The following is an 18506-nucleotide window of genomic DNA, read 5'->3' as shown; positions in this document are numbered from 1 at the left end:
CGTATTTATTGAGCGCTTACTATGTGCAGAGCACTGTACTAAGCGCTTGGGAAGTACAAATTGGCAACGTATAGAGACAGTCCCTACCCAACAGTGGGCTCACAGTCTAAAAGGGGGAGACAGAGAACGAAATCAAACATACTAACAAAATAAAATAAATAGAATAGATATTTACAAATAAATACGATTGAATGAATAATAATAATAATAATAATGGCATTTATTAAGCCATTATTAATGAACGAATGAATGAACAAATGCCATCATCACCATTATTATTATTAAGGGAGAGGGTCGGAATGGGGGTGTTTGGAAGCGGGTGGCTCTAGGAGCCATGGGTTCGAATCCCGATGGGGTGAGGAGGGCACAGGGCTCCTGGCACCACGGGCTGGGGTTGCCCAGGGCATCTTCTTTTCCATTCCCAGATGGCAGAGAAAAAAAAAGGTATTTGTTAAGGGCTTACTAGGTGCCAAGCACTGTTCTAAGCACTGGGGGAGATACAAGGTAATCAGGTTGTCCCAGGTGGGGCTCACAGTCTCAGTCCCCATTTTACAGATGAGGGAACTGAGGCACAGAGAACCCAAAGTCACCCAGCTGACAAGTGGCGGAGCCGGGATTAGAACCCGTGACCTCTGACTCCCAAGCCCGGGCTCTTTCCACTAAGCCATGCTTCCTCCCTTCAAGACCCTACGGAGAGCTCACCTCCTCCAGGAGGCCTTCCCAGACTGAGTCCCCTCCTTCCTCTCCCCCTCGTCCCCTTCTCCATTCCCCCGTCTTACCTCCTTCCCTTCCCCACAACACCTGTATATATGTATATATGTTTTTACATATTTATTACTCTATTCATTTGTTTATTTTACTTGTACATATCTATTCTATTTATTTTATTTTGTTAATATGTTTGGTTTTGTTCTCTGTCTCCCCCTTCTAGACTGAGCCCACTGTTGGGTAGGGACTGTCTCTATATGTTGCCAACTTGTACTTACTAAGCGCTTAGTACAGTGCTCTGCACACAGTAAGCGCTCAATAAATACGATTGAATGAATGAGGCACAGAGAAGTTAAGTGACTTGCCCCAAGTCACACAGCTGACAAGCGTCAGCTTGTCAGAGAACTGCTTGCCTACTTTTTTAAAAATGACATCTGTTAAGCCCAGGGCTTATTACAAGTGCCCGGCACATAGTAAACACAAAAAAACATGATTATTATTTTATGCTCTTACTCTGTGCCAAGTACTGTGCAAAGCATGGGGAGTAGATCCAGGCTACTTCATTCATTAGATCGTATTTATTGAGCGCTTACTGTGTGCAGAGCACTGGACTAAGCGCTTGGGGAGGTACAAGGTAATCAGGTTGTCCCAGGTGGGGCTCACAGTATCAGTCCCCATTTTACAGATGAGGGAACTGAGGCACAGAGAAGTTAAGTGACTTGCCCAAAGTCACACAGCTGACAAGCATCAGCTTGTCAGAGAACTGCTTGCCTACTTTTTAAAAAATGACATTTGTTAAGCCCAGGGCTTATTATAGTGCCCTGCACATAGTAAACACAAAAGAAATTATTATTATTTTATGCTCTTACTATGTGCCAAGTATTGTACAAAGCATGGGGAGTAGATCGAGGCTAATTCATTCATTAGATCGTATTTATTGAGCGCTTACTGTGTGCAGAGCACTGGACTAAGCGCTTGGGAAGTACAAGTCTTTGGACACAGTCCCTGTGCCGCGTGGGGCTCCAAGTCTTAATCCCCATTTTACAGATGAGAGAACTCAGGCCCGGAGAAGTGAAGTGACTTGCCTAGAGAAGCGGCGTGGCTCCGTGGAGAAAGAACGGGCTTTGGAGTCAGAGGTCATGGGTTCAAATCCTGGCTCCGCCACTTGTCAGCTGTGTGACTTTGGGCAAGTCACTTCACTCAGCATTTTCAGTCGGTAAAATGAAGGTTACACGTCTCTGTGCCTCAGTTACCTCATCTGTGAAATGGGGATGAAGACTGTGAGACCCCCGAGGGACAACCCGATCACCTTGTAACTTCCCCAGCGCTTAGAACAGTGCTTTGCACATAGTAAGCGCTTAATAAATGCCATCATTATTATTATTATTTCACTTCTCTGTACTGCACTTACCTCATTTGTAAAATGAAGGTTACACTTCTCTGTGCCTCAGTTCCCTCATCTGTGAAATGGGGATAAAGACTGTGAGCCCTCCGAGGGACAACCTGATCACCTTGTAACTTCCCCAGCGCTTAGAACAGTGCTTTGCACATAGTAAGTGCTTAATAAATGCCATCATTATGTTTCACTTCTCTGTACCGCACTTATCTCATCTGTAAAATGAAGGTTACACTTCTCTGGGCCTCAGTTCCCTCATCTGTGAAATGGGGATGAAGACTGTGAGCCCCCCGAGGGACAACCTGATCACCTTGTAACTTCCCCAGTGCTTAGAACGGTGCTTTGCACATAGTAAGTGCTTAATAAATGCCATCATTATTATTATTATTATTATGATTTCACTTCTCTGTAGGTAAAATGAAGGTTACTCTTCTCTGTGCCTGTTACCTCATCTGTGAAATGGGGATGAAGACTGTGAGATCCCCAAGGGACAACCTGATCACCTTGTAACCTCCCCAGCGCTTAGAACAGTGATTTGCACGTAGTAAGCACTTAATAAATGCCATTACTATTATTATTATTATTATTATTTCACTTCTCTGTACTGCACTTACCTCATTTGTAAAATGAAGGTTACACTTCTCTGTGCCTCAGTTCCCTCATCTGTGAAATGGGGATAAAGACTGTGAGCCCCCCACCGAGGGACAACCTGATCACCTTGTAACCTCCCCAGCGCTTAGAACAGTGCTTTGCATACAGTAAGCGCTTAATAAATGCCATTATTATTATTATTATTATTATTATTATTCTCTGGGCCTCAGTTCCCTCATCTGTAAAATGGGGACTGTGAGCCCCCCGTGGGACAACCTGATCACCTTGTAACCTCCCCAGCGCTTAGAACAGTGCTTTGCACATAGTAAGCGCTTAATAAATGCCATTATTATTACTATTATTATTATTATTGTCACCCAGCAGCAGACAAGTGGCGGAGCTGGGATTAGAACCCAGGTCCTTCTGACTTCCAGCCCCGGCTCTATCCAAAGCTCTACCTTCAAAGCTCTTCTGAGATCACATTTCTGGGAGAACTTCCTTGACGAACCCCCCCGTTCATTCAGTCGTATTTCATTCACTCATTCATTTAATTGTATTTACTGAGCGCTTACTGTATGCAGAGCACTGTACCAAGTGCTTGGAAGAGCACAATACAACCATAAACGGACACATTCCCTGCCCACAACGAGCTGACATCCCTCCACTCTAAATCCCCTCCTCCCTACATCAACTACTCATCAATCGTATTTATTGAGCGCTTACCGTGTGCAGAGCACTGTACTAAGCGCTTGGGAAGTCCAAGTTGGCAACATATAGAGACAGTCCCTACCCAACAGTGGGCTTACAGTCTCGCTTGACTCTCATCCCCTAAACTTTTACAAGTTCATCCCACTCCGAGTCGGTCTCCTCTTCTAGCTCCTTGAGGGCGGATATCTGGTCTATTAACTGTTAAATTCTCCAGCGCTCCAGTGATACATCATCATCATCATCAATCGTATTTATTGAGCGCTTACTGTGTGCAGAGCACTGTACTAAGCGCTTGGGAAATACAAATTGGCAACATCTAGGGACAGTCCCTACCCAACGTTGGGCTCACAGTCTAAATGGGGGAGACAGAGAACAAAACCAAACATACTAACAAAATAAAATAAATAGAATAGATATGGACAAGTAAAATAAATAAATAAAGGCTGAGGATTAAAGCTGAGCCCCATGTGGGAACAGGGACTGGATCCCATCCGATGTGCTTGTATCCACCCCAGCGCTTAGTACGGCACCTGACATATAGTGAGCGCTTAACAAATGCCACAACTATTATTATAATTGAGAATCAATCAATCAATCAATCGTATTTATTGAGCACTTACTATGTGCAGAGCACTGTACTAAGCGCTTGGGAAGTACAAATTGGCAACACATAGAGACAGTCCCTACCCAACAGTGGGCTCACAGTCTAAAAGGGGGAGACAGAGAACAGAAGCAAACATACCAACAAAATTAAATAAATAGGATAGAAATGTACAGGTAAAATAAATAAATAAATAGAGTAATAAATATGTACAACCATATATACATATATACAGGTGCTGTGGGGAAGGGAAGGAGGTAAGATGGGGGGATGGAGAGGGGTAGAAGAGAGAGAAGCAGCACGGCTTAGTGGAAAGAGCCCGGGCTTGGGAGTCAGAGGTCGCGGGTTCTAATCCCGGCTCCGCCACTTGTCAGCTGGGTGACTTTGGGTTCTCTGTGCCTCAGTTCCCACAGTGCTCCGTAGACTGGAAGCTCCTTCAGGGCAGGGATAACGTCTAGTAGTGTTCATTCAGTCGTGTTTATTGAGCACTTACTGTGTGCAGAACATTGTGCAAAGCACGTGGGAGAGTACAGTATAACAATAACAGACAGATTTCCTGCCCACAGTGAGCTTACGGTCTAGAGGGGGAGACGGACATGAATAGAAATAAATCAATGCCAGCTATATACATAAGTATATACATATACGTTGTCTCCCCCTTTTAGACTGTGAGCCCACTGTTGGGTAGGGACTGTATATGTTGCCAATTCGTACCTCCCAAGCGCTTAGTACAGTGCTCTGCACACAGTAAGCGCTCAATAAATACGATTGATGATGATGATGAAGTGCTGTGGGGCTGGAAGGGGGAGTGAAGAAAGGTAGCAGATCAGAGGGACGCAGAAGGGACAGAAACTCCATGCCATCGGCTTTCGGGCACTCAATCACCTTGTCTCCTCCTATCTCACCTTGCTACCCTCCTAATAAAACCCAGCCCACGCACTTGGCTACTCTACTGCACACAGGAAGCGCTCAATAAATACGATTGAATGAATGAATGAATGAATAATGCCAGCCTTCTCACCGCACCTCCATCTCGTCTCCATCCCAGCCCCACAGCACTTATGCCCATATCTGTAATTTTATTTATTTCTCTAAATATCCCTCTCCCCCTCTAGACTATAAGCTCTTTGCGGGCAGGGAATACGTCTGGTATATTCATTCGCTCAATCATATTTATTGAGCGCTTACCATGTGCAGAGCACTGTACTATAATAATAATAATGATGGTATTAAGCGCTTACTTAATAAGAGAAGCAGCGTGGCTCAGTGGAAAGAGCACGGGCTTTGGAGTCAGAGGTCATGGGTTCGAATCCCGACTCTGCCACATGTCTGCTGAGTGATCTTGGGCAAGTCACTTAACTTCTCTGGTCCTCAGTTACCTCATCTGTAAAATGGGGCTGAAGACTGTGAGCCCCACGTGGGACAACCTGATCAGCCTGTATCCTCCCCAGCGCTTAGAACAGTGCTTTGCACATAGTAAGCGCTTAATAAATGCCAATTATTATTATTATTATTATTATTACTAGGTGCAAAGCACTGTTCTAAGCGCTGGGGAGGTTACAAGGTGATCAGGTTGTCCCACGGGGGGCTCACAGACTTAGCATCATCATCATCAATCGTATTTATTGAGCGCTTACTGTGTGCAGAGCACTGGACTAAGCGCTTGGGAAGTACAACTTCATCTGTAAAATGGGGATTAAGACTGTGAACCCCCCGTGGGACAACCTGATCACCTCGCACCCCCCTCAGCGCTTAGAACAGTGCTTTGCACATAGTAAGCCCTTAACAAATGCCATCATTATTCCAGCGCTTAGAGCAGTGCTTTGCACATAGTAAGCGCTTAACAAATGCCGTCATTATTATTAATCCCCATTTTCCAGATGAGGTAACTGAGGCCCAGAGAAGTGACGTGACTTGCCCAAAGTCACACAGCTGACAATTGGCAGAGCCGGGATTTGAAACCCCCTTTTAGACTGTGAGCCCACTGTTGGGTAGGGACCGTCTCTATATGTTGCCAATTTGTACTTCCCAAGCGCTTAGTCCAGTGCTCTGCACACAGTAAGCGCTCAATAAATACGATTGATGATGATGATGATCTCTGACTCCAAAGCCCAGGCTCTTTCCCACTGAGCCACGCTGCTTCTCTATGAGCTATATAGAGACTTCTACTATAAGCTCTTTGTACGTCATTCATTCATTCAATCGTATTTATTGAGCGCTTACTGTGTGCAGAGCACCGGACTAAGCGCTTGGGAAGTGCAAATTGGCAACATATAGAGACGGTCCCTACCCGACAGTGGGCTCACAGTGTAGTACTCTCCCAAATGCTTAGTACAGGGCTCTGCACACAGTAAGCGCTCAATAAATACGATTGATGATGATCTGCACCTAGTAAGTGCTCAATAAATCTAAGTGTTCATGAAATCCTACTGATGAACTGCTGGAGGGGGCTCGTTTTCTCAGCCAAGAAGGTGGTTCCTTTCACTGGCGTTCCATGATAGGCAATGTCCAGCTGATCTCTCAGAATCGCGAGTTTTCCTGTCATTTTATCGCACATTTCTTCCCCCCGATTAGGGTGGAAGGGTCCTTCTCCCCCAGCCATGTTTTCCACAAAGAGCCCCGCGTGAACTTTGGCGCAAAACCAGATTTATTTGTCAAGGTTACACTCCAACTCCCCAGAACAATGTGCCTCCGTGTGGGTCAGTCGGGGGGCTGAGGAGACCCTTAGGTCAGCAGTCATCACCATCAATCGTATTTATTGAGCGCTTACGACGTGCAGAGCACTGTGCTAAGCACTCGGGAAGTACAAATTGGCAACATATAGAGACAGTCCCTACCCAACAGTGGGCTCACAGTCTAAAAGACTGTCCATCTGGGGCCGGGAGCGAGGGATGGCGGAAGGAGCTAACCGGGTTGGGCCGGGAGCTTCTCGACCTGCAGGGAGACCCTTGGCTTACTACAACACCGGCATTTCTGAGGGTCACTGTTGACTGCAGGTGTACTGCGCTCCTGTATTACACCATCATCATCATCATCAGTCGTATTTATTGAGCGCTTACTGTGTGCAGAGCACTGGACTAAGCGCTTGGGAAGTCCAAGGTGGCAACATATACAGTCCCTACCCAACAGTGGGCTCACAGTCTAAAAGGGGGAGACAGAGAACAAAACCAAACATACTAACAAAATAAAATAAATAGAGCCTTCTCTAAGTGGCTTAGAGAAGCAGCGTGGCTCAGTGGAAAGAGCACAGGCTTTGGAGTCAATCAATCAATCAATCAATCAATCGTATTTATTGAGCGCTTACTATGTGCAGAGCACTGTACTAAGCGCTTGGGAAGTACAAATTGGCAACACATAGAGACAGTCCCTACCCAACAGTGGGCTCACAGTCTAAGAGGGGGAGACAGAGAACAGAACCAAACATACCAACAAAATAAAATAAATAGGATGGAAATGTACAAAGTCAGGGGTCATGGGTTTGAATCCCAGCTCTGCCAATTGTCAGCTGGGTGACTTTGGGCGAGTCACTTCTCTGGGCCTCAGTTCCCTCATCTGGAAAATGGGGATTGAGACTGTGAGCCCCCCATGGGACAACCTGATCTCCTTGTTACCTCCCCAGTGCTTAGAACAGTGCCCTGCACATAGTAAGCGCTTAATAAACTCCTTCAAGCGCTCAGCACAGTAATTCGCAACCCAGGAAGTGCTCGGTAAATAAATCAGTGGATTTATAGATGGCAAATTCCTCCCCTGGCCTGGGCCAGGGCAGATTCTCCTTGCCACCATAGGATGCGTCCGGCTTTCCTCCTTCCTGTCTCAGAAGGGGGATGAGGGAAATGAAGGGGTGGTCTCTTAGGGGTCACGTCTCCGTGCTTTAGGCGAGCCTTATTCCTTGGAGCGCACGAGACTTCTCACCCCAGGGGCGTTGGCAAGCCCCCCTCATATGGGGTCGGGGCCCCTCTCCCCCCACCCTGCAGGAAGCTTCCCCTGCGCCCGGGCTTTGACTCCCAAAGGAGTGACGGAGTTTCCCGCCAGGAATGACGGGCGAACCTAGGTCTCAAGGCCTTGGGAAGTAGCATGGCCTCGTGGCTACAGCAGGAGCCTGGGAATCAGAAGGACCTGGGTTCTAGTCACCTGTCTGCTGTATGACCTTGGGCAGATGCTTTCACTTCTCTGCGCCTCACTCACCTCATCTGTAAGATGGGGATTGAGACTGTGAGCTCGATTTTATTTTGTTAGTATGTTTGGCTTCGTTCTCTGTCTCCCCCTTATAGACTGTGAGCCCACTGTTGGGTAGGGACTGTCTCTATACGTTGCCAATTTGTACTTCCCAAGCGCTTAGTACAGTGCTCTGCACATAGTAAGCGCTCAATAAATACGATTGATGATGATGATGAGGGACAGGGATTGTGTCCAACTTGATTTGCTTGTTTCTACCCTAGTGCGTGGCACATGAAGTGCTTAACAAATACCATCATCATCATCATCATCATGATAAAGAGCTGCTTGGAGGTCACACTAGGGAGGAAAGCGTGGTCTAATGGGAAGAGCCCTAGCCCAGGAGTCAGAGGACCTGGGTTCTAATCCCAGTTCCACCATTCCTTTTAGACTGTGAGCCCACTGTTGGGTAGGGACCGTCTCTACATGTTGCCAACTTGTACTTCCCAAGCGCTTCGTACAGTGCTCTGCACACCGTAAGCGCTCAATAAATACGATTGATGATTCCTAGATTGTGAGCCCACTGTTGGGTAGGGACCGTCTCTACATGTTGCCAACTTGTACTTCCCAAGCGCTTCGTACAGTGCTCTGCACACCGTAAGCGCTCAATAAATACGATTGATGATTCCTAGATTGTGAGCCCACTGTTGGGTAGGGACCGTCTCTACATTTGCCAACTTGTACTTCCCAAGCGCTTCGTACAGTGCTCTGCACACTGTAAGCGCTCAATAAATACGATTGATGATTCCTAGATTGTGAGCCCACTGTTGGGTAGGGACCGTCTCTACATGTTGCCAACTTGTACTTCCCAAGCGCTCAGTACAGTGCTCTGCACACTGTAAGCGCTCAATAAATACGATTGATGATTCCTAGATTGTAAGCCCACTGTTGGGTAGGGACCTTCTCTATATGCTGCCAACTTGTACTTCCCAAGCGCTCAGTACAGTGCTCTGCACACCGTAAGCGCTCAATAAATACGATTGAATGAACGAATGAATTTGTCTGCCGGGTGACCGTGGGCCTGTCGCGTCTCTGTTACCCCACCGGTAAAATGGGGAATTGATACCTGTTGGGCTGTGAGCTCCATGCGGGACAGGGACCGTGTCCAACCTGATGATCTTGTATCTACCAGAGGGCTTAGTATAGTGCTTGGCACATAGTCAGTGCTTAACAAGTACCATAATTATTATTACTAGTTGGTTGGTGAAGTCTACTCTACGGAAGTGGTCTCCAGATATCGGCGGAGGGTGGGTGTCTCCAGAAACTTTCCTTCCTCCTCCAGGTGGGAAGGGAAACCCTTCCATCAGGCCAGAAACCCCCTTCTCCCGCCTCTCGCTGCCCCTTGGTCCCACACGGCCGCTTGGCCCCGGGCCTGATGTGGGTCTAACTTCCCGGGAAAACTGGTTCCGAGCGGGATCTCTGAGAGTCCGGCCGCTCGGACGGGGTCCCCAGGTGGTCCGGGACGGAGGGGAAGCGGGAGATCCAGGTGGGATCCTGACGGTTCTGCGGCCTGGGAAGGGAGGCCAGACGGGCCAGGAGCGGGCAGGCTTGCTCTCGCTCAGAGAGGGTCAGCGTTTCATCAGATGCCGCCGGGAAGTGGATCCCGCCGGACACGGAGTCCCCGCACTTCTGGCTGGGCTTTTCCCGGTCTCCGTAGCTCGGGGTCTGAGGGGGAAAAGCAGAAGCAACAGAACCTTTGATTCCCGAAAGCACTTTGGGACTCACCCCCGCTCTCACAGCGCTTATTTTTATTTCCGTATAATTTGTTAAGCGCTTACTATGAGCACGGGGGCGGATACAAGCAAATCGGGTTGGACCCAGTCCCTGTCCCCCGTGGGGTTCCCAGTCTCCATCCCCATTTTACATCATCATCATCATCATCATCAATCGTATTTATTGAGCGCTTACTATGTGCAGAGCACTGTACTAAGCGCTTGGGAAGTACAAATTGGCAACAAATTGGTACAAATTGTACCTCATTGACAGATGAGGTAACCGAGGCACAGAGAAGTGAAATCAATCAATCAATCAATCGTATCTAGAGAAGCAGCGTGGCTCAGTGGGAAGATCCCGGGCTTTGGAGTCAGAGGTCATGGGTTCAAATCCTAGCTCCGCCACTTGTCCGCTGTGTGACTTTGGGCAAGTCACTTCACTTCTCTGGGCCTCCGTTACCTCATCTGGAAAATGGGGATTAAAACGGTGAGCCCCACACGGGACAACCTGATCACCTTGTAACCTCCCCAGCGCTTAGAACAGTGCTTTGCACATAGTAAGCGCTTAATAAAAATGCCATTATTATTATTATTATTTATTGAGCGCTTACTGTGTGCAGAGCACTGTACTAAGCGCTTGGGAAGTACAAGAAATGACTTGCCCCAGGTCACTTAGCAGACAAGTGACGGAGCTGGGATCGGAACCCAGGTCCTTCTGACTCCTAGACACTTTCCCTGCCCACAACGAGTTTTCGGTCGATGGATTGAGCTAAATCTCTTCAGCCGGGGAGGTGGAGTGCTGGCCAAAGGATGGCCAGAGGGTAGCCTGATCCGTCTCGTCCCACTTCTCTTTCTTAATCGCCCCTGCGCCTTGCTCCTTCCAGTCTCGCTGAGATTAGGAGAAGCAGCGTGGCTCAGTGGGAAGAGCCCGGGCTTTGGAGTCAGAGGTCACGGGTTCAAATCCCGACTCGGCCAGTTGTCAGCTGTGTGACTTCGGACAAGTCACTTCACTTCTCTGGGCCTGAGTTCCCTCATCTGTAAAATGGGGATTAAGACTGTGAGCCCCCCGTGGGACAACCTGAGCACCTTGTATCCTCCCCAGCGCTTAGAACAGTGCTTTGCACATAGTAAGCGCTTAATAAATGCCATTATTATTATTATTATTATTTTTCCAAGAGCTCTGGCCTAGCCACCTGCCCATTACTAACCCATCGGTTACAAGGGGTATTATTTTCTCCTCCCTAAATCGTCGTCATCGTCAATCGTATTTATTGAGCGCTTACTATGTGCAGAGCACTGTACTAAGCGCTTGGGAAGTACAAATTGGCAATATCTAGAGACAGTCCCTGCCCAACAGTGGGCTCACAGTCTAAAAGGGGGAGACAGAGAACAAAACCAAACATACTAACAAAATAAAATAAATAGAATAGATATGTACAAGTCAAATAAATAAATAAATAAAAAGAGTAATAAATATGTACAAACATATATACATATATCCAGGTGCTGTGGGGAAGGGAAGGAGGTAAGATGGGGGGGATGGAGAAGGGGACGAGGGGGAGAGGAGGGAAGGGGCTCCGTCTGGGAAGGCCTCCTGGAGGAGGTGAGCTCTCAGTAGGGCCTTGAAGGGAAGAAGAGAGCTAGCTTGGCAGATGGGCAGAGGGAGGGCAACCCAACAGTGGGCTCACAGTCTAAAAGGGGGAGACAGAGAATAAAACCAAACATAGTAACAAAATAAAATAAATAGAATAGATATGTACAAGTAAAATAAATAAATAAATAATAAATAGAGTAATAAATCTGTACAAACATATATCCATATATCCAGGTGCTGTGGGGAAGGGAAGGAGGTAAGATGGGGGGATGGAGAGGGGGACGAGGGGGAGAGGAAGGAAGGGGCTCAGTCTGGGAAGGCCTCCTGGAGGCGGTGAGCTCTCAGCAGGGCCTTGAAGGGAGGAAGAGAGCTAGTTTGGCGGATGGGCAGAGGGAGGGCAACCCAACAGTGGGCTCACAGTCTAAAAGGGGGAGACGGAGAACAAAACCAAACATACTAACAAAATAAAATAAATAGAATAGATATGTACAAGTCAAATAAATAAATAAATAAATTATTATTATTATTTATTGTTAATAATAATATTATTAGGAGGGGCCCTGGTCCCACACCTGCTCAGGATGCCTGGAGTCCCCTTCATGTTCAACTGCGGGCAGCCCGGGGGCCTCCGGGCCCGGGGGGCCGGTGGGGAACGTGGCCAGAGAGTCGGAGACGGGAGAGGTGGGGCTGGAGGCTGGGGCCACTTGGGACGGCCGCCGTCGGACAAGCTGCAGGATGGCGCCCAGGTCCGCCGACATCCGAGACTCCAGCCTGCCGGACAGATCATTATTAGAAATTATCCATTTATCGCCACGTCTGCCCCCTCCTCCACACTGCGGGGCGGGGATTGTGCCTACCAACTCCGCTGCATTGGACTCTCCCGAGCGCTTAGTAAACAGTACGCCCTCAATAAATGCCACTAATGATCATCATCAATCGTATTTATTGAGCGCTTACTGTGCGCAGAGCACCGGACTAAGCGCTTGGGAAGTCCAGGTTGGCAACATATAGAGGCAGGGATTGTGTCTACCAACTCTGCTGCACTGGACTCTCCCAAGCGCTTAGTAAACAGTACGCCCTCAATAAATGCCACTAATGATCATCATCGATCATATTTATTGAGCGCTTACTGTGTGCAGAGCACCGTACTAAGCGTTTGGGAAGTCCAAGTTGGCAACATATAGAGGCAGGGATTGTGTCTACCAACTCTGCTGCATTGGACTCTCCCAAGCGCTTAGTACACAGTACACCCTCAATAAATGCCACCAATGATCATCATCGATCGTATTTATTGAGCGCTTACTGTGTGCAGAGCACCGTACTAAGCGCTTGGGAAGTCCAAATTGGCAACATATAGAGGCAGGGATTGTGTCTACCAACTCTGCTGCATTGGACTCTCCCAAGCACTTAGTACACAGTACACCCTCAATAAATGCCACCAATGATCATCATCGATCGTATTTATTGAGCGCTTACTGTGTGCAGAGCACTGTACTAAGTGCTTGGGAAGTCCAAGTTGGCAACATATAGAGGCAGGGATTGTGTCTGCCAACTCTGCTGCATTGGACTCTCCCAAGCGCTTAGTACACAGTGCTCTGCACACAGTACGCCCTCAATAAATGCCACTAATGAGCATCATCAATCGTATTTATTGAGCGCTTACTGTGTGCAGAGCACTGTACTAAGCGCTTGGGAAGTCCAAGTTGGCCACATATAGAGGCAGGGATTGTGTCTACCAACTCTGCTGCATTGGACTCTCCCAAGCGCTTAGTACAGTGCTCTGCACACAGTACACCCTCAATAAATGCCACTAATGATCATCATCGATCATTTATTGAGCGCTTACTGTGTGCAGAGCACTGTACTAAGCGCTTGGGAAGTCCAAGTTGGCAACATCTAGAGACGGTCCCTACCCAATAGTGGGCTCACGGTCTAAAAGGGGGAGACAGAGAACAAAACCAAACATACTAACAAAATAAAATATATAGAATAAGAGTGATTGTTAGGACTGTTGATTGACTGGTTGCTTTGGCTCCACTGGCCAGCCCAGCGTGGCTCAGTGGAAAGAGCCCGGGCTTTGGAGTCAGTGGTCGTGGGTTCAAATCCCGGCTCTGCCAATTGTCAGCTGTGTGACCTTGGGAAAGTCACTTAACTTCTCTGGGCCTCAGTTCCCTCATCTGTTAAATGGGGGTTGACTGTGAGCCCCCCCGTGGGACAACCTGATCACCTTGTAACCCCCCCAGCGCTTAGAACAGTGCTTTGCACATAGTAAGCGCTTAATAAATCCCATCATTATTATTATTATTATTGTTCTCTGTTCCTGGCCTAGCCTCAGGACGCTAGAAGGAGTGGCTAGAGCACAGGCCTGGGAGTGGGAAGGTCATGGGTTCCAGTCCTGGCTCTGCCACTTGTCTGCTGTGTGACCTTGGGGAAGTCACTTGGCACCTCTGCACCTCAGTTCCCTCATCTGTAAAATGGGGATTGAGACGGGGAGTGCTGTGTGACCTTGGGGAAGTCACTTGCCATCTCTGCGCCTCAGTTCCCCCATCTGTAAAATGGGGATTGAGATGGGGAGCCCCACATGGCTGCTCACAGGGAGCAGCAGCACTGCTGCTTAAGCGAAGCAGCGTGGCTCAGTGGAAAGAGCTTGGGCTTTGGAGTCAGAGGTCATGGGTTCAAATCCCGGCCCTGCCAATTGTCAGCTGGGTGACTTTGGGCAAGTCAATTAACTTCTCTGTGCCTCAGCTACCTCATCTGGAAAATGGGGATTAAGACCGTGAGCCCCAGGAGGGACAGCCTGATCATCATCATCATCATCATCAATCATATTTATTGAGCGCTTACTATGTGCAGAGCACTGTACTAAGCGCTTGGGAAGTACAAATTGGCAACATATACAGTCCCTACCCAACAGTGGGCTCACAGTCTAAAAGCCTGATCACTTTGTAACCACCCCAGCACTTAGAGCAGTGATTTGCACGTAGTAAGCACTTAATAAATGCCATCATTATTATGTGGGACAGGGACTGTGTCCAACCCAATTTGCTCGTATCCACCCCGGTGCTTTGTACAGTGCCTAGCACATAGTAAGCGCTTAACAAATACCACAATTATTATTATTATTATTATTAAATCCTCAATCCAACCTCGAGATGCGGTGTGAGGACCAGAGTAATGAGAAACATGTAGAGAATCCAATGACCACAGAAGCGGTTATCAGCATCCGTCCCATTCATTCAGTCGTATTTATTGAGCGCTTACTGTGTGCAGAGCACTGTTTTAAGCGCTTGGGAGAGGACAATCAACCAACTTGGCCTAGTGGCAAGGGCCTGGGCTGGGGTTCTAATTCTGGCTCCGCCATTTCATTCATTCATTCAATCGTATTTATTGAGCGCTTACTGTGTGCAGAGCACTGTACTAAGCGCTTGGGAAGTACAAGTTGACAACATATTTTGCACTTATGGCACTTGTGGCAACAACATATGGCCACTTCATCATCATCATCATCAATCGTATTTATTGAGCGCTTACTATGTGCAGAGCACTGTACTAAGCACTTGGGAAGTACAAATTGGCAACATATAGAGACAGTCCCTACCCAACAGTGGGCTCACAGTCTAAAAGGGGGAGACAGAGAACAAAACCAAACATACTAACAAAATAAAATAAATAGAATAGCTATGTGCTCACACTTGTCTGCTGTGTGAGCTTGGGCAAGTCGCTTCACTTCTCTGTGCCTCAGTTACCTCATCTGGAAAATGGGGATTAAGAGTGTGAGCCCCCTTTTAGACTGTGAGCCCATTGTTGGGTAGGGTTGGGTTGGGTTGTTGGGTAGGGATTGTCTCTAGCTGTTCCCGAATTGTACTTTCCAAGCGCTTAGTGCAGTGCTATGCACACAGTAAGCGCCCACGCTTAGAGAAGCAGCGTGGCTCAGTGGAAAGAGCCCAGGCTCGGGAGTCAGAGGTCATCAATCAATCAATCAATCGTATTTATTGAGCGCTTACTATGTGCAGAGCACTGTACTAAGCGCTTGGGAAGTACAAGTTGGCAACATATAGAGACAGTCCCTACCCAACAGTGGGCTCACAGTCTAAAAGGGGGAGACAGAGAATAAAACCAAACATACTAACAAAATAAAATAAATAGGATAGATATGTACAAGTAAAATAAATAAATAAATAAATAAATAGAGTAATAAATATGTTCAAACATATATACATATATACAGGTCATGGGTTCTAACCCCAGCTTCACCACATGTCTGCTGTGTGATCTTGGGCAAGTCACTTAACTTCTCTGAGCCTCAGTTCCCTCATCTGTAAAATGGGGATTAAGACTGTGAGCCCCACGTGGGACAACCCGATCACCTTGCATCCCCCTCAGCGCTCAGAATGGTGCTTTGCACACAGTAAGCGCTTAACAAATGCCATTATTATTATTATCATCATCATCAATCATATTTATTGAGCGCTTACTGTGTGCAGAGCACTGTACTAAGCGTTTGGGAAGTACAGGTTGGCAACATATAGAGACAGTCCCTACCCAACAGTGGGCTCACAGTCTAAAAGGGGGAGACAGAGAACCAAACCAAACATACCAACAAAATAAAATAAATAGAATAGATATGTACAAGTAAAATAGAGTAATAAATATGTACAAACCTATATACATATATAATATATATATAATGTATATATACATATATTATTATTATTAATAAGTAAGATTGAATGAATGAATGAATGTGGGACAGGGACTGTGTGCAACCTGATGACCTTGTGTCTACCCCAGCTCTTAGACCAGTTCTTGGCACACGGTAAGCGCTTAACAAATACTATTACTCTATTTATTTATTACTCTATTTATTTATTTATTTTACTTGTCCATATCTATCCTATTTATTTTATTTTGTTAGTATGTTTGGTTTTGTCCTCCGTCTCCCCCTTTTAGACCGTGAGCCCGCTGTTGGGTAGGGACTGTCTCTATATGTTGCCAATTTGCACTTCCCAAGCGCTCAGTACAGTGCTCTGCACATAGTAAGCGCTCAATAAATATGATTGATGATGATGAAATACCATAATAATGATAATGATAACGATCCAATAAGGCAAGAAGCAACCACGGCCAGCCCCGGTCCTGTGCGATCAGAAGGGGGAGGCTTTGCAGCGGCAAAGGTGATGCCCACTCACCTGGTCAGCTGGGTCTGGAGCATCTCCAACCTGGAGCCCAGGTCCCCAGGCCGGTAGACTGGGCCCCTGTGGGCATCCAGGGCCCCGAGCCGCAGGGGCTGGGAGCAGGGGGCAGGGTGGCGCTCACCCCATAGCCCAGACACGCTCGGCCCACCTGCAAAGAGACACCAGGCCCACGGGCTGAGGCCGAGGCCGGCTCTTCCGGCCCGCTCCCCGTCGGATCCCCGCCTCGCCTCTCCTCTATCTTCATGCTCCCCCTTCTTCTACACCCTGAGGCGGCAAGCAAGCTCGGTAGAGGACGTTCCCCTAAGCATTCTGATACAGCGGTCTGCACAGAGTCGATGCTCATTAAACACGACCGATGGATTGACTGAACGATAGAGATGGCCCCCAGCAGGAGGACGAAAACTGTGGTTTCCTAGCCCCAAGCTGCTCCAACCTCATCATCAGTCGTCATCAATCGTATTTATTGAGCGCTTACTATGTGCAGAGCACCGTACGAAGCGCTTGGGAAGTCCAAATTGGCAACATATAGAGACGGTCCCTACCCAACGGTGGGCTCACAGTCTAAAAGGGGGAGACGGAGAACAAAACCAAACATACTAGCAAAATAAAATAAATAGAATAGCTATGCAGGGAGCTGGTGGTCAGGGGGCCCCGGGGACGGATCGCTCGGCCCTCGGGGACCTGGCCAGGGGCCGGAGCCTGAGCCGGGAGTCGAGGGCAAAGCCAGGACCGGGGGACAGAGCTGAGGGACAAGAGGGAGGATTGAGGCCCGGACCGGGGGCTGAAACGGCGCTTGAGCCGGGGCTCGGCATCCCTGGAGAACCACAGTCACATCCTCGACCAGGACGGTGAAGTGGATGGTCCCTGCACGGCCTGGGTGAGGCCGAGGTAGGAGCAGGGTTAGGGGAATGGGGCTGGCTGGGGACAGGGGTGAGGGGTGGGGAGGGCTCGGGGGGCTTGGGTTACCTGGGTACACCTGCCCGCTGCCCCTGGCCCGCGCCGGGGCCTCGCTGCTGGGACTGCTGAGGCTGAGGCCGGCCGGAGAGATGTCGTCCTGGGAGCGGGGTGGCATCCTTCCACTCCGGGAGCTGATGGTGGAGATGCTGCCCACCTCCCCGGGGGGCCGGCTCAGGGCCGAATACGGGGGGTCGTGGTCAGTGTCTGAGCTCTCCGCCACCGCCGCTGCACCGTCCACCTCTGGGGACAAGGGAGCACATGAAGGGAGAGGCTGGGAGCTGGGCGGGCGGAGGGGTGGTGGGGTGGCTCCCCATCAACGGGGGTGTTGGGAAGACCAAGGCAGAGGCTGGGAGCCTGGGCCATGGGGCGTTGTGGTTGTGGTTAACAAATAATAATGGTATTTAAGTGCTTACTATGTGCAAAGCACTGTTCTAAGCGCTGGGGGGATACAAGGTGATCAGGTTGTCCCACGTGGGGCTCACAGTCTCAATCCCCAATTTACAGACGAGGGAACTGAGGCACAGAGAAGTGAAGTGGCTTGCCCAAAGTCACACAGCTGACAATTGGCGGAGCCGGGATTTGAACCCATGGCCTCTGACTCCAAAGCACGGGCTCTTTCCAGTGAACCATGCTGCGTCTCTGTTGGGAGGGTGGGGAGGGGGCAGCGTCCAGGTCTGGCAGAGATAGGCCTTGATCACCCGGAAGAGGTTGGACAGGGGCATGGAGTGGCTGTCTAGATCAGGCAGAGATCAGCCTTATTCCCCGGGAAGGGGTTGGGGGAGTGGACAGGGGCATGGAGAGGGACAGCGTCCAGAGGCTGGCCTTGTTC

General features: G+C 48.6%; 1 protein-coding gene across 1 annotated transcript in view; it reads right to left on the bottom strand.

Moving 5' to 3' along the window:
* Positions 1-9602: 9602 nt before the first annotated feature.
* The window catches only part of KCNH6 (potassium voltage-gated channel subfamily H member 6), a 76013-nt gene continuing 67109 nt past the window's right edge, over positions 9603-18506 (bottom strand). The window contains exons 11-14 of the mRNA XM_038754448.1: positions 17687-17917; positions 16715-16868; positions 12098-12296; positions 9603-9884 (exon numbers count right to left, since the gene is read on the bottom strand). Coding sequence (XP_038610376.1) covers positions 9603-9884; positions 12098-12296; positions 16715-16868; positions 17687-17917 — 866 coding nt within the window. The remainder of the gene's footprint in view (positions 9885-12097; positions 12297-16714; positions 16869-17686; positions 17918-18506) is intronic.

The sequence above is a fragment of the Tachyglossus aculeatus genome, chromosome 11 (genome assembly GCF_015852505.1).
Source record: "Tachyglossus aculeatus isolate mTacAcu1 chromosome 11, mTacAcu1.pri, whole genome shotgun sequence".
Lineage (NCBI taxonomy): Eukaryota > Metazoa > Chordata > Mammalia > Monotremata > Tachyglossidae > Tachyglossus > Tachyglossus aculeatus.
Note: the sequence above shows the minus strand (reverse complement) of the source record. Positions and strands in the feature narration are given on the sequence as shown.